This window comes from Vidua chalybeata, chromosome 2 (genome assembly GCF_026979565.1).
Source record: "Vidua chalybeata isolate OUT-0048 chromosome 2, bVidCha1 merged haplotype, whole genome shotgun sequence".
NCBI classification, from domain to species: domain Eukaryota; kingdom Metazoa; phylum Chordata; class Aves; order Passeriformes; family Viduidae; genus Vidua; species Vidua chalybeata.
Window position 1 is genome coordinate 75,577,550 of NC_071531.1, and position 16,759 is coordinate 75,594,308.

At 44.1% G+C, this 16,759-nt stretch overlaps 1 protein-coding gene and 1 long non-coding RNA gene across 2 annotated transcripts; one reads left to right on the forward strand and one right to left on the reverse strand.

The window, feature by feature from the left end:
* Positions 1-1,332: 1,332 nt before the first annotated feature.
* CLNS1A (chloride nucleotide-sensitive channel 1A) lies at positions 1,333-13,859 on the reverse strand. Its single transcript, XM_053934452.1, has 7 exons — positions 13,680-13,859; positions 10,917-11,053; positions 8,575-8,679; positions 7,719-7,829; positions 7,113-7,286; positions 4,659-4,743; positions 1,333-2,135 (listed from the first exon to the last, which is right to left on the reverse strand). Exons 1-6 carry the CDS (start codon positions 13,826-13,828, stop codon positions 4,676-4,678), a joined length of 744 nt encoding a protein of 247 aa, XP_053790427.1. The 5' UTR covers positions 13,829-13,859; the 3' UTR covers positions 1,333-2,135; positions 4,659-4,675.
* A 61-nt stretch (positions 13,860-13,920) lies between these two features.
* LOC128783588 (uncharacterized) lies at positions 13,921-14,660 on the forward strand. The gene is made up of 2 exons (XR_008429212.1): positions 13,921-14,001; positions 14,418-14,660. It is a non-coding gene; the product is annotated as an uncharacterized LOC128783588 (long non-coding RNA).
* The last annotated feature ends 2,099 nt before the right edge of the window (positions 14,661-16,759 follow it).

The window sequence follows — 16,759 nt, forward strand, 5'->3', positions numbered from 1 at the left end:
AAAGTAGGTTTATTTTTCATTATTTCTGCTAAGATAGGAACTGAAGAATTTAACTGGTTTTGGTAATGCAGGCACAAAGGGAGTATTTTACATTTGAGCTAATTAATGCTTATGAAGTCCAGAACACTTACACACAAAAAGTTTTATTGAAAATAAAATCTGTCAATCCACACAAGACACTTCTCAATGCTACCTTCAGCATTCATCCAGGTTTGTTTCCACCTCACCTCAGTTAATCTTGCTCGATTGATTTAACTGGAAGCATTACAAGATGTCTGCTCCTGGAGCTCTACATTAGTACAATACAAATTCTCCTTCTGATGTAGTGAGAGTGCCGAGAGGAACTGTGAACAGTCCAGCTGCCCTGGAGCTAACTTTACTCATCTGCCAGGGTAGGTAACAGGCTGCCATTTATCTTGGAAAACAACAGACACACCACATTCCAACTCGGATTTTCACACACTAAAAAACCCCCACCAGTCTGCTTCAACAGTGGATGGTGACGTAGAATTCAATGAGCCTTTTGCCTCAATATGGTGCCAGTAAGAGGTTTACCTGTTCCAAAATCTCACCATGCCAAGATTCTCCAAACACCAGTGCATAAATCAACTCTGTATCCTTTGTAACTCTGAATCCCTAACAATAACATGGACACACTCACATGAGTACGTTTGTATGTATACAAAGGGGCTGGTAAAGACATTCCTGTAGAATGTCTTGTTGCACAACATGCTGAATACCTCATTCATTCAGCTACATCAGTGGTTCACAGCTCTGTTAAGACGTCCCTAATTTGACTGGCATTCCTAACGAATATTCAACAAAGAGTGGTTATAATTAGCACGTACCTTGGAACCAAATCACATGCTGACGTGTTAAGCAGAGTGTAGGGCCAGTAAACTGTTCATATACCAACACAGCAACACCTCACACCCAACCCCCCCCAGACTATCATAGGTCAACTTCAAAGTGAAAGAAAATGGAGGAAGTTTGGTCCAGACGTTCAATACTAGGGAAAGAGAGGAACAACCTGAGTTTGCTGATATTTTCCAATGGCAAAATCACCACCCTGCAGAGAGATGAAACAGGAAAAGCTCCAGCAGAACCAACATCTTGGCAATCTAAAGCTGGGTTCCTAAGTTTGGGATGCATCTGGCTAACTCTGTCACAGGCATACTGTGCAAATGCTCTACCCTTTTATCCTCACATCCAGGTAAATTATGAAAATGGCTTTGGCTTCTCTGAAGATTTTTTTGTTACAGAAGAGTGTTCTGAAACTCAAAGGCTCAAGCTGTTTGCTGAAGTAAAGGAGGGAGAACTGCAACAGTGAGCTGGTTGTGAGATACAAAAATCTTAAGTTTATTTAACAATGTTAACATTTAATACAAAGACACAAAACAGTTCTCTTTGTCCGGACCTTACAGACTTTATTCCATCTCTTCTACCACCCAAGCTCAGCTCTCCGAGAAATGAAAGGGATAGCACTGAAATGGTAAAGCCAGTTACTTGAAGGGGTTTTAATTTAGCTTTTCTTTTAATCCTTGGCCAACCCTATTTCCTTTTAGTTATAACACTTCTATTCCCATTTCTACTCCACAGAGTCAATGACAGGTAAAAAAATACGGAAAATTCTAGGACAATCTAAAATTCTGTTCTACTTACAGTATTATTTCTGAAGTCCTAGAATTCCTCCAAAGGATTCTTTAAAAGGCCAGAGAGTTTGGTCAGAGAGACTGTGGCTGCCCCATCCCTGGAAGTGTTCACAGCCAGGTTAGGATGGGGTCCTGAGCAACCTGACCTACTCAATGGCATCCATGCCCATGGCAGGTGAGATTGGAACCAGATGATCTTTAAGGTCTGTTCCAACCCAAATCATTCTGTGATTCTATGAAATGACCCCTGATTAGCCCCATTCAAGTGTTAGATGCAAGAGGTTTTATTGTTTTTGTTTATTTTGTTTTTTTTTTTAATAACCCCATAGTGGTCACAAATGTCAAACCCTGTTTTAAACATCTCTACAAGCATTTATAGACCTAGATGTCTAAACTTAGGTCATTAAAAGAAAGGTTAACTCCCAACAGTCACTGCAATGCCTTCGGTTTTACAGCTGATTCTGGAAGTGCCACAAGAGGAATCTGAAAGACACAAGACACCCAAGTTTACATAATTGGCATTAAAATAAAAGGTTATTAAGCATCACAGAATAGTTGCTATCTGTTGGTAGCAGTCAGAGGACAGCACATTACTACAAGCCCATGAATTTTCAGAAGAGCTGAGCATCTTTGCCTTTGGCAGCAGCTCTAACTCAGGTCAGCTAAGGACAGCATGCGCTCACAGCAGGCACCAGGGTGCCCTGGCAGACCCCGCTGCACCCACACTCAGACACACCAGTTGCTTCAGAACAATTGCTGCAGCCTTGTGATGCCACAGACAAAACACCACTGGTATTGCAGGAACACTGGAAATGTCCTGCACCAACTGCCAGCAAGTCTTCCAGGAGCTTCAGCAGGAGACTGTCACATCTCATTTGGGTGGCATGCAGCATGAGCATCACACAAGGGCACTGTTTGGGAGGCAGGACAGCATGCTGCTCTCTAAGGGATCACCAACAAGATGTCCCTGTAGATCATTTTGCAGTTCAGGAGGTTAAAAGGGCCAAGCTGCTCCATGGAGTACCCACAAGATCACAGTATGCTCCCTCTCCACCCCTACATACCGAGTGTAGGGCCAAGCCACCCTCTGAGCAGAGTGATTAGCACAGACCTCCAAGACCTGTCTGTGTCACTTTCTACCTTAAGTTCCTTGCTGCTGCCTTAGATCCTAGATTCCTAAACTTCCTTAGATTACATCCAACACTCAGGCTGGTGGTTACTCTAAAAAGGGCCATCCCAAACTGCTACGTGGAGTGATGTCACTGCAGCACCTGACACTGCAAATGCAGGTCACTTGATCTGCTCTGACAGGGATCAGCCTCTCAGCTGTGATCAGCACAAGCAGAATCACAGGAGGAAATCCTCTCCAGTCACCTCTCACAGCATTCATCTCCCACAGCCACATGCTGTACCATGGGAGGCAGCACTACTTCTTACTGGGTGTATTTTGTCCTTTTCTAGAAGAACAATCTACAACACTTCCCATCAGCACTTTCAGGCTTCTTAGAGATCTACTATCAACTACTAATTCTCCTTAATCCAGTTAAATTTAACCAGGATAATAGGTAAAGCAGTCAAATTTGAATTTTTCAACAGCATGTTTGTTTTTTTTTTTTTAATAAGCCATTGATCAAAATAATCTTGCAGATGGAGTCATCTGAGTCTAAATTTCCATTCACTTACTAAGAGGCACCTGATCTACAGCTAAAGGCTTTTCTCTGATTTTTAAGTGTGTCCTTTACCAAACTGGCGAACCAGCCAATGGCAGGACAACCAGCATCTAATTTTTTTTTTAAGAACTCCTCTCTGTTCTTCAAAGTCCTTCTCAGGGTAGAAATGCAACTACAGAAGTTTGAGCTCTTACACCAGAAAATAAATATCAATTCAGGAACAGTGGCAGTGATGGAGGTCAGTAAGTGAACACTGAGACTTTCAGAACTGCAGCAACAAAGAAAAATAAGCAACAGAGGAGAAATACAGGTATGCAGCACCCCTCCAGTACAGCTCTCCTTGGGAGGACTGCAGCCTCTTTCTTTGTGACACTGTAATCCCATATAAACTACTTTCCCACTTTTCTTTCAATATGTCACATTCCTTTTTGTGTCTCTTTCCTCCTTCCTTCCCTGAGCTTTTGGTTGTCTGCTCCACAGCTGCTCTCTCCAGCATTTCAAGTGGGATAGTTGGACACTCACTTTAAGGTAAGAGCCGTCAGTCTCCTTTCTGAAACAGGCAGAAGAACTGGGACAACACAGCACCACTTGAGCAGCACATAGAGACTGAGCACTACTGAAGCAAAGGTGGCATCACAACCCCACTGTGCCTGTGCATCTCTACAGACAGTCCCAGAAAAAGCTGCTCTTCCTCTCCCTCCCAACACCAGCGAGGAACCACTGGCACATCTTGTAATGCTACTAAGAGAAGAAAAGTAAGCACAGGTGACGGAAGACAAGGGATCACACTGGCACAACCACTTGAGCAGGGTGTCGTCTCTAAGCTGTTCACTCCTGAGAGCAATCCCATCCAGATGGCTCAGTAACTTTACCAGGAACTGTTCCTGGTCTGCTTATAATGAAGGAAGAGATGGACTTGGAGTGCTGTGAAGTGTCCTGCCCCCTGGGGAAATCCTACACACTAAGGGCAAAACAACAGACACTAAAGACAGTAACTTCCCAGGGATGCCTCCAGTGTTCAAATATCAGCATCGAAGAGCCTCTGAGATTAGACAATTCTTAAATCAACTAAAAGGCTGACCTGTCTTCCAGACAAGCACATTCATGCAGGTTGCCTCTGCAGGGTAATGGTTTATGCCAACAGGTATTTTGGCACAGATCATTAAACATCTTTCTACATTCATGATAACTACAACTCCCTTTTCCTTCTTCTGTATGACCACCATGCTGATATAATGGAACACCTCCTGTATGATCACATACACTACACAAATTACAGAGAGGGAAGGCTCTGCAGGACTGAAAAGCACTGGTGTGAGAAGTCAGAAGAACTTACAGCAACACCTGTCCTCCTCAGTGATCGACTTCGGCATCTTCAAACTGCCCAGCAACTACTGGTGCTATGTCCACCTCCATCCCATCTGAAAAAAACCAGCCAGTGCTCCGTAAACAAGCGGATGAGGGATGATGTTCTCACGGGAAAGAGAGTGGATGCCCTCTGCTGACAAGAGGTGGCCAGGCCAGAAAACCCCTTCACTGAACTTCTGAAAGTAGCCTAAGGAAACGCTGATAGGCTCACAAGTTTCTGGGGTTGCTCCAGCACTTTTGATTAGACATTTACAGAAGTCACTTCCTACAACCTCATCTCACCCTGTCTTACTAGAAGACTTAAATACTGTATTTTAATTATTTCATGTTTTCAAGTTTTGGTGTAACAAATGTAATTATTCATTTGAACAACTTTATTTGAGTAGGAAGAGGCTGTATCCTGTTTTGAAACAATCATTGAAAAGAAAGATTGCCGTACGCTACAATGTCAAAAAATAAAGTAACTCTGAAACTGAGCAGCCCTGGGGATATTTATAATTGCAGCACACCAAGCAGCTGTATTGTAGCACGTAAGATTAGAAAAGTAAAGAAAACTGATGAAGATGACTCGGATACACATGATATACTTGCTGTTCTATTTATATTAATTTCTGGAAATTTGGAATTCAGAAACCTGACTAAATTTTCAAAAAAAGGGCACTGCTGAAACAGGAACCTATCACCTATGGTTGTCTTTACATAAATTTATTCAAAACTGCAGAACAAAGATAACCTGAAAACAACTGACAAAACAAGATTAAAAACTTCTCCCTGTGGATGAGAACAAATTAGTTATTATTTTCTAGAAATCCACAAGTGCTGGATAACTTTCCATCTTTCAAAAAACATGAAGGCATATAAAAAGCACTGCAATTTATATATAAAAGAGAAGCAATACTACTAAAGTACTTCCCTGTTCTTCTCCCAGGTAATATATTGCTCTAGTGAAAACAGCACACAGAAAAGACAGAGTCTGAGAAATCAGGTGGTTTTCCCCCAGCCAAAAAGAAATTTTACTCAAATACACACTTGAACAATCAATAGAATTAAGCATCCTTCAGAAAAATAGATCTGTTTAAATAATTCTGTTTCAGTGTTTGAATTATTCAGAATTCACCCTGAACTCTGTTAAGATAACTTAACTTCTAATTTAGGGTATTAAAAAAAAAAAAACCAAAATCAAAACTCAAATAAAAACTACAATTCATTTAGAGTAGAAACTGCTTCCTAACCCTGGTGTATACTGATAATTTTTTTTTTTTTTTAATCCTAAATCAACTTCACTTTACCACTGTTCCAGGAAATCATACCAGGAAGAATCACATGTTCTTAACACTGAAGTGCTCACTCCTTGACAGAGCAGCCCTCAATCCACAGCAAATAACATGGTGCCCACAGGGCCACAGGCATGTGGGTGATCCCTCAACTTCTGCAGTGAGATATCACCCACAGCACTGCGCTCGCTCAGTCCTGCTTTATGGATTAGCCAAACTGGAGAGCCACCACTTTCCTACCATAAAGCCTCAGAATGGTTTGGGTTGGAAGGGACCTTGCAGCCATGGGCAGGAACACCTCCAACTAGACCAGGTTGCTCAAAGCCCCATCCAGCCTGGTCTTGAACACTTCCAGGGATGGGGCATCCACAGCTTCTCTGGGCAAGTGGCTCACCACCCCCATAGTAAAAAATCTCTCCTTTTATCAGTGTGAGTCTCGCCTCCTTTGGTTTGAAGCCACTCCCTTTGTCCTACAGCAACTGGTATTACAGAAAAGTCTGTCCCATCTTTAAGTACTGAAAGGCCTCAGTAAGGTCATCTGAGAGCCTTCTCTTTTCCAAGCTGAACATCCCAACTGTCTCAGCCTGTTTCCATAACAGAGGTGCTCCAGACTCCCTATCATCTTAATGACCTCTGGACTCACTCCAGTAGGTCCATATCCTATTATGCTGAGGACCCCAGAGCTGGATGCAGCACTGGAGGTGGGGTCTCAACAGAGTGGAGCAGAGGGGCAGATTCCCCTCCCTCGCCCTGCTGGCCACACTGCTTTGGGTACAGCCCAGGACATGACTGGTGTTCTGGGCTGAGTGACCATTGCCAGGTTATGTCCAACTTTTCATCCACCAGCACCCCCACGTCCTTTTTGGCAGGGCTGCTCTTAATCCCTTCATCTCCCAGCCTGTGTTGATACTGGGAGTTGCTCCAACCTAGGTGCAACACCTTGCACTTGGCCTTGTTGAACCTCATGAGGTTCCTATGGATCCACTCCTCAGTTTCGTTCAGGATCCTCTGGATGGCATCCCATCCTTCTGGAGTGTCAACCGCACCCCTCAGCTTGGTGTTTGCAAACATGCTGAGGGTGCACTCGATCCCGCTGGCTGTGTCACTGATGAAGACATATTCTTTAGTAAAACAAAAGCACATCTTACCTTCAAACTCCCTTATGGAGTCCTCTGTTCTCACTCCAGCCATGTTGTACTGGGTGCTGACAGACTGGGCTAACATGCCTTCTAACCTCTCCAGCGTGGCCTGGCCTTCTGCAGTTAAATGTGACAACCCCTCTTCATATGTGTAAAAGCTTGGGATGTCACCTTGTTCTAGCTCTGCAAAAACAAGTTTATATTTAGCAGACTTAAGTTTTGGAGCCAGAAACATGCAGAGGTGGAGGAACAGGGGAGCAGCTGGGCAAGTTATGCTCAGATGAACTGACATTAAAAAGCTGCTTACATCAGGTAAAGAATACACACAGCAATGTGAACTGACCACAAAGCAGCACAGGCATTGAACCTGGGCTAGCACAGCCGCTGGGAAGAGGAAAGGCTGCTTATTGTGGGCTTTGGAGAGCCAGAACAATGCTTTTGCTAAATTCCTGTCATTTGCAATAGCTAAACTATAGGCTTTCTGCAGATTTATGAATTTCTATACTGTGCCTGTGATAAAAGGGATGTTTAGGCAAGGTGAGTAATAAACAATTATGACAGATACCAGGTATCCAAGGGCTGGCAGGTATTTCAAAAGAAGCAATTGTTACCAACCGCGGGCCTCAACATCGTACTCGTCCCCTTCGTAATCGTTGTCTGAGTCCTCATCATCCGGGTCTGGGTGCAGGGCCTGGCACTCACACATCGCTGAGAACATGGCTTCCACTGCAGGAACACAAGTGAACACAAACCTCCACCAGCACCCCAAAGCAACAGGCAAGAAACCCCTCTCCAAGTGATCAGAGGGAGTCAGGATACTCCTTTAGCAGAACCACAACTGAATTCGTATTTGAAAACATCATCCAACAAGCCAGAAGCCATGTAAGAAACAAATCAGGTTTCAGAGATCCAGCCTGGTGCTTTAGCCTCTTAACAGCACTTTTGCATTATTTTATTGATGATAAAGGTTTATCTCTGGACAATTATGTCTGTGGCTACCTACTGCAGGAAAACTTGCAGCATCTCATTTATCAGTTTCCTAAAACTTGAATCCAACTGTAAGCTCCACACCAGACAGGCTATGACAGCTTTCCAGTGGTAGTGTCAGGGTATTAGCATGTTTCTAATGAAATTGTCACTGACTCAAGTATCACTGAATTTGTAATTAAAAAGACATTTCCCATACGTATTCTCTGCAAATGTATATAAGTGAGATTATCCACATTGTGTATTTTTACTCAACAGTTTATATTTTAATGCATTGGAATTCTCCTTGAGAAGCAGCTGCTTGAAAGAGTCCATTTTTCAAGCCAGATAAAACAATTTGCTTTATTCTTTCCAGCACACAGGAATCAAGTCACTAGAGAAAGACACTGAAGGATCATAGTATTTACATCTCTCCACCCAAGTGTCTTCCACATATAACCAGGACTTTAAAGTAAAGTAAAACACAGCTCCCATTCACACTTACAGGCTGATTTGTCGCTAGGTACAAATCTGAACTCTGCAATCGGTTCAACGTCATCATCACTGTCGTCCTCCTCCCCTTCAGTCATGGGAGCCTCTTTTGTCTCCTCTTTAAGAAATAGAAAGATTTAGAATAAACATGTTTATTTTGTAAAAAAAAAAAAGAAGTCACATATGCTTATTCTTTCAGGAGCACACAAATAATCAAATCAGAAACAACCTAGGAGAGGCACAAAACCTCCACTCTGTTCTCCCAAAGAACACCATGACCCACATGGATATATGAGGCCCTCTCATAGCACCTCAACAACACTTGCAAAACATGTGAAAACTTCTCTGTTTATAACTTAAGGAGTAAAGATTTCTGTACTGGTCACACAATGTACTCAAGTATTTCAGGAAAAGTGCCTGATTCTTATTAAAAACAACAACGCTCAAAACCCCCGTTATCATTTTTTAAATCACATGCATTTTTTTATTGATCCTTAACATTATTTTCACTAAATCAGCTAGCTTCCAGTGTGGCCCCTCACAGGGACTCTGACATATGCAGAGGATCTCTGCTCCATTTCCAACATTCCCAGTCAGCCAGCAAGCTGTCAGAAATACAAAGTGCACCCAGAACCAGTGACAACTGTAGTGCTTTCTGACTTCTGTAGCCATGTACGTGAATAAATAAGCATCAGTATGGTGTTTTACTTTCTGTGAATAAAAACCCCACCAAAATGGCTGCAGTTCCTCACTTCGGGGCTGGGGACACTGCACTGACAGCCTCAGAAGTGCACAATTATTTTCTACAGGAGAAGAGGCTGTGCCATTGAGAGTAGTTTTTATCACACACAAAACTGGCACCACCAAGAATATGAAGATGCCAAGAAGCTGCCAGTCAGCTGCCCCAAAAATGAAGTGTGCAAGGAAGTTACCCAGTTCTTTTCCAACTGACACCCGCAGGCACAGCTTGTTACTGCTGAGTCCAGCTCTTTGTTTTCAATGCCGTCAACCTCTGAGTGCCTTTTTCTAAAAAAGGGGTGAGGACAAGGCACAAACACACAGAGAGCACATGCAAAACTTTGAGAGGAAGAAAACAATGTACCCTGCACAACTGCGAATGAAGGCTCCTGAAGCCAGCTAAGTGGAAATATTTAACACTATTCAGCAGTTAAAATTGAAGGCCAGGGCTAGACTTTGAAAAGCAAAACTTATCTGCTGTGGAAGATTTACTGTAGGCAGAGCTGATATACTAAAAAATACACCCACAAAATATTACCCATAAAATATCAGTCTATTAAGGATTTCTACATAAAGGCTTTCACAGGATATCCATATTTTCAAATGCCATAATCAGAATGAATTAAAAGCTACAAACAGCATCTTTCTTCAGATGAGGCTCTTTTTACTTCAAAATAACCACAGCTAAAGGAAAATGAGGAAGAAGAACCAAGAAGCATATGCAAATGTCCTCTTATTATTTGTAGTGATAGACTGTCAGAGAACATTAGTAATATAAGAGAAGGAGATAATGCACTAACAGCTTAAAAGCACCTCCACCGAAATAATGCACTAACAGCTTAAAAGCACCTCCACCTCCTCAGAGTCTTGTCATTACTTTTTGGATACATTAAAAAAAAAAAATTAAAATGCCAGATTATAACCTTTAGCTGTGAGGACCAGTAGGCATGAAGGGGAAAAGGAGACCTGCTCAAGATCTAACATTTAATCTTCAATTGCGATGGCAATTTTTGACACACTTAAATATTAACAGGTCTTCCAGAAGAAAAAAAAAATAATATATATATATATAAAAATACAATCTTCATACAAACAATGAAACAGAAAGTTCGCTTTCTCTACATCAAAGCAAGAATGGTCAAAAAGGTGGGTTTTGTGGGCCATCCACAAAGATTCATTAAAGCCTGGTAACATGACCTATTGTCTTTTCTTGTTTGTATTTAACCAAGCTGTGGGAGAAAATGAACAAAAAATCCCTGGCTGTGAAACAGCAGGAATTCATCAAGGCTGGAGAGGGCAGCAACATTAACATAAATTCAATAAAGAAAAAAACATACTCAAGATGGAATCATAGGGAGACCGGCAGAGGAACTAAAGTGTTTAAAACAGTGTAAGAGGGCAGAGAACTAATTCTCGGCAGCTTCAACGTACACTGCCACAAGCTGAGAGCAGAACTGCAAAGAAGTGACTCTGAACAAACGCTAAGCTGTGCTTCTACAATAACTACTCTTCAGGAAAATAAAATACAAGCAATTACTTCAAATCAACATTTCCTCCTACTGAGGAGGAAATCCTGTCACTCAGGACTGTGTGGGAGCAGCAAGCAACACTCCCTACCTTCGAACTTGGCATTCACCATGACGTATAAATGCTCCCTTGGGTAGGCACTCAGGTCCCTGGAGACGGCATGTAAACTTATGGTGGGGTAATCCAAGGAGAAGCCAACTCCAGAGTTTTCCAGCCAAGACAGGCGACTAATGAGGGAGGAAAAAAAGAAGAGACAAGTTAGAAACTAACAGAGGACAGTATCTGATTCAAGCCTGCAGAAAAGCAAACCAACCCCAAAACGTGAGTAATTGTGGACAAGGCACTTAACCCACTCTGCAGGCATACACAGTCCTGGACCTGCCTGAATGGGACTTTGCAACAGCATTAACTGATGGCTGAGGTAAAAGACATCTTTGCTGAAAGAATGTGAAGCTAAGAACCCTAAACCCATCACAACTTTATCACATTTGCACTAAATGCTGAATTTTCCTCCCTGCCTCTCCATTTTCTTCTCCCTGCAGATATCCATCATTCCAAAGTCAACTACAGAGGTTCAGAGTGTGATTTGTAACTCAAGCTATTAATGTAGTTTTCCAAAGAGGAAAGCAAAGAGGACACCAAAAGGCAAGTCAGTGCCATAATTCCTAGAGGATTATAGATCTGATGTGGGTATAGCCTATAGGTAGAAAAACAGCCAGTTCTGTGATCAGCAGAGCCAGGTTATGGGTATTCCTCCAGTCACAACCTATGTGCTACAGCCTCTGCTTTCCCCACTTTCACTGTCATCCCTAATCACAGCAAGAGACAGCACAGGTTGTCACCACCAGGATGCTGCCTCCTTCGTATCAGAACAATCAACATATTTCTACACACTGAGAAATCAAACTCAAACTAGATTTGGGTGCCTGTAATCAATGTCACACAGCAAACAGAAATACTCAGTGCCAGAAAGCAAGACCTCCACCATGTGCAAAACTCAGCATTCACAAGCTTTTGTGGTGGGACAAAACCAATGGAAAGTTCACAGAAGACTCCTGGCCTTGGAAAATCTGGCTGAGAACAAGAGCTAGTACAGTGGGAGCAAGGAGTTTATTTCCTAGCCTCAACTATCCAGTCTTCAATGTTTACAGCTGCTGGCGAAGAGTCACTACATGGATCAAGAGCCACATTCTGCTCCTGGATGTCCTGTTCTCCCATGGCACTCCTGCAAACACTTGTATTTTCTGTTCATCCCAACAAATGACTCTGGTGAAACCTCTGTGGTGCACTTGAAACACGTGGAGAGGAAGCTGGTAGACCTGCAGGTGCCTCACACAAAAGTCTACTGAAAGCAACTTACAAGGAAACTCAACATTACACATCCTCAGAGCAGATACCCCGCAAACAGAAGTCCTGGTAGCTGTAACCAAACGAAATAAAACAGTGAACAAAGATCCAGAGAGATTCCCCTCCAACACAGCACTAACAAGCTCAGATGGGGCAAAAGCTCCTCCAACAATATTGGCCATTTCATAAAAGTTTCCTAGTCTGAGGTTTTTAAAAGTGCACATTTTAAATTATGTTTTTGTTCCAACCATGTTCTTCAATTACAGAATATACTATAGTACTTTTCCATGCTTAAAGAAAATTACATTGTTTTAATCATCAAGCTGTCTCCCTGAGCTATACAATGCAGGGAGAATTGAAAGGAGACCATAAAGAGCTCAGATAACATCTTCCAGAATAACCAGACTGATTCCTGCCTAGTAAGAACAGTCTCCATGTGCTTAATGCAACATGAAAGACTTCACAGAACCAGAGGAGTTATTAACAGCAGAAACCCAACAGCCCCATCTACTCCCCTGTCAAAAGAGGAGAGTTGCCATGGTTTTAATTATAGAATGGTTTGGGTTGGAAAAGAACTGAAAGATCATCTAGTTCCAATCCACTACCTTAGGCAGGGACACCTTCCACTACACCAGGATGCTCTGAGCCACAACCAACCTGGCCTTGAACACTTCCAAGAATGGGCCATCTTCTGTTTCTTTGGGCAACCTGTGCCAGGGTCTCACCCTGCTCATAGTAAAGAATTTTCTCCTAAAAACCAATCTAGCGCTCTTTTTCAGTTTGAAGCCATTCCTCCCTGTCCTATCACTACAGCTCCTGTCAAAGAGCCCCATCCTGACCTCCCTGCATGCCCCTTCTGATACTGGGAGGTTGCCATGAGGTCTCCACACAACTTTCTCTTCTCCAGGCTGAACAACCCCAACTTTCTCAGCCTGCCTTTGTAGCAGAAGTGTTCCAGTCCCCTTATCAACTTTGTGGTGTCTGCTGGACTTGCTCTAAGATTTCCAGGTCCTTCTTCTGCTGGGGATTCCAGTGCTGGATACAGCACTCCAGGTGGGGTCTCACAAAAGCAGCGGGGTAGAATTTCCTCTCTTGCCCAGATGGCCACGCTGCTTTTGCTGTGGCCCAGGATACAACTGGCTTTCTGGGCTGCAAACGCACATTTCTCCACCATGCTGAGTTTTACAAAATGGTTTGGTGGGAAGGAACCTTACAGCCATCTCGTTCCAAGCCCCTGCCTTGGGCAGGGGCACCTCCCCCTAGACCAGGTTGCTCCAAGTCCCATCCAGCCCGGCCCTGAATGGCCCAGCCAGCCGGGTCCCTGGCAGTGCCGCTGCCTCTTGCCTGGTTTAAAACGAGCGGGAGCAGCGGGACGCCCCGCAGAGCCTCACAAACCCCGAGGGCTTCCCCCACATCACGGCCCCGTCACCCGAACCTCCCATCCCGGGCCTCTCAGGGCCGTCCCGGGCAGCCCCCGAGGGGTCCCAGCCCCGCGTGTCCCCGCACCTCTCGGCGATGTAGAGGGTGCCGGAGCCCAGGCTGCGCCCCGCCAGCAGCGCCTCCGTGTCCGGCTGCTGGTGGCGGACGCCGTCGGCCGGCGGCGGGAAGCGCTTGAGGAAGCTCATGGCGCCGCCGCCGCCTCCCTGCTCCACCATCGCGGCCGCCGGAAGCGGAACGCGCCGCTCTGTGATGCGATTCCGCCCGGGACGCGATGTCACCGCTCCCGTTCCGCGGGGCCCGCTGCGGCCGCGGCTCTGGGTGCCGCGAGTGGCGGGGTCCGAGTTAAGTCGTCTTTGTCTGGAGAAGAGGAGCAAAGGGGAGCGCTGAGGTGACCGCTGAGGGCTGGAGCACCTCTGCTGTGGGGACAGGCTGAGAGCTGTTCTCCGAAGAGAAGGCTCCAGGGAGACCGTACAGCTCTTTCCAGTACCTAAAGGGGGGATGCAAGAAAGCTGGAGAGGGACTTTGGGCAAGGACGTGAAGGGATAAGACAAGGGGAAAATATTCAAATTGACAGAGGGCGGAGTGAGATAAGATACTGTAAAGGAATTCTTCCCTGTGAGGGTGGTGAGGCACCGGCACAGGTTGCCCAGAGAAGCTGTGGCTGCCCCATCCCTGGAAGTGTTCAAGGACAGGTTGGATGGGGCTTTGAGCAATCTGATCTAGTGGAAGGTGTCCCTGGCCATGGCAGGGGTTTGGAACAAGATGGTTGGAACACGTCTTTAATGTCCCTTCCAACCCAAAAAGTTCAGATTCTAGAATCGACTGTACCAAGAGCAGTCACAGAACCTTTGAATATCCTGAATTGGAAGGGATTCACATTGATCATCCAGTCCATCTCCCAGCCCTGCACAGGACACCACAACAATCACACCTTGTGCGTGAGAGCGTTCTCCAAATGTTTCTTGATCTCTACCACAGCTATTTTAGCCTGTAAATCTCGTTGGACAGGTGACAGAGGGAAAGATAATAAATAATAATAAATAAATACAGCAGATTCACAATTACCATTATTGGATGCTGGAAGGGGAATTTCTGGTGGATGACCAACACATAATGTCTCATAAATGCACACAGAGAAGAAAAAGAAAATCACAAGTACCTGAATTGCTTAAAGGGTATCCAGTTGATTTCCCCCAGCAGTGATGAATTGGGGTCAGGAGCCTGACACTACTGCAGTACCTGGTGAGCAGGGGGTGTCACAGGACAGCACATCTCAGGGATGGGAAGGCTGCCACCCCCTCATGAGCACTGGCCCTGCTGCTTCCCCAGATTGACACCATTTCTCTTGCTACTGCAGTAAGAAACAGGGATTACTGATGCATCAGTGAAGTACATCTCTGTCAGGGGATGCTTCTGTGAATGCCATCAGGGAGACAGCATCACTGCAAACATCCCTTCCCCCTGACTTGTCAGGATGGCAAATGCTCCTGCCATAGCAACGTACCAAAAGCAAGTTGTTAGCTTGTCATGGGTGTTAACCTTCCCTTTAATCAGTTTAAATTTACTTTTTAGGAGTCATTTAGCTACCTGTGTGCAAACGCAGGTTCTCACAAACATGAGCCAATTAATGAGGTCTCCCATCTTTCCTTTCCCTGGACTTTCCTAGCTAGGGTCTTGGATAGCAAAGAGCAGAACATAACATGGTTCTCTTAGTCTGAAGTATTGACCATGTTCTGGAAAGCTAGTCAACAATACCTACCCACTTTGGATTTTAATTACACAAATAATAATGCAAATAATTGTTACTCATACAAATAATCACCTAGACCAAAATGAAAGCAAATTTCACAGTGAAGTGATATGTAAACACTGCTGGAATAGCTTGGAAAAACCAACAGAGGCAACAGGGGATGAGGAAAGGGGAATTTATCAACCATTTTCAAGTTTGCCACACCAAGATAAGTGGCCAACTGGAAACAAAAATTTGCAGATCATCCAAGAACACAGATCAGACTATGGCAGCTGCTGGGAAGAGATCCAAATATATGGAAATACCATTCACTGCACTTAGTGGTTATAAAGCAATGGTCCTGTTGATGTCCACCCCCTCTTACCTAATGTGGCTGTCATATCAGCCACAGAGAGTTCTCACCACCTTTGTAGTTAACTCCAAATCACAGAACAACTTTAGGTCATTATAAATTAAAATTTCTGAGTGGTTGGGGTTGAATTACTGCTGGTTGAAGTCACTGCAGTAGAGTAATATGGAGTTTATTTCTCTTCCTGCATGCAAATGCAAGTCTTCTGTGACACACCACTCTTCCAAAAGAAAATGGGAAAAGGGATAGTTTAAGCCCAGGCAGGAAATTGGTTTTGAGGATGAGGCATTAAAGGAGGAGGAGAAATCCACATCTTCCTTATTTACACAATCCAGACACTTCACACCAGAGTAGAGTGCTGCACCTAAGAGAAGCTTAGAGAGGGAAGGCACATGTTTCCTCTAAGTTAGAATGGAACAGAATGGCATTACCTGAAAACTTTCCTTCAGCTCTAAGAGCTTTAAGAAGTGAATTCTGATCCAGCCCCAGTGATGTCTGAACACTGGATGTCCAACAGTGATTTAGTCAACCAGGGCCGTGTTCAGAGGCAATGGAGAGCAGCAGGTACCTTCACAGGGTTGTCACCTTAGCACAGAAGGCGGGAGTCACCATCCAGGGGAGCTTGTTTCTCTCCACAGCACTGCCTGCCATAAGATGGTCAGTTCAGACTTAGATGCCCAGAATCTGTTAAACATGGAAGTGTAACGTTTTGGCAGTGGATTTGAAGCAAAAGGATGGATTTCACAGCCATTTCTCATCACTACAAAAACACACAGCAGCTTGACTGCAGCCACAGATACGTTCAAAATAAAGATTGACAGGCTTCAGCAATTCACACAGAAAAGCTACTCCCTTCTTCGATTTGTTTCTTTCTCCCTGACTTGCTCCTGCTAAAGTCCTGAAATGTCATCCATGTCCATTGCCATGTGTCAGAACATCTGCTTTTTCAGTGTGTCTCTGCAGACTTAATTTTTTTCCCCAATTTTTCCTTTAATCAGTTTACACATCTCAGCCTAAATAAATGAACCTGGCTCTTCCTTCAGGAGC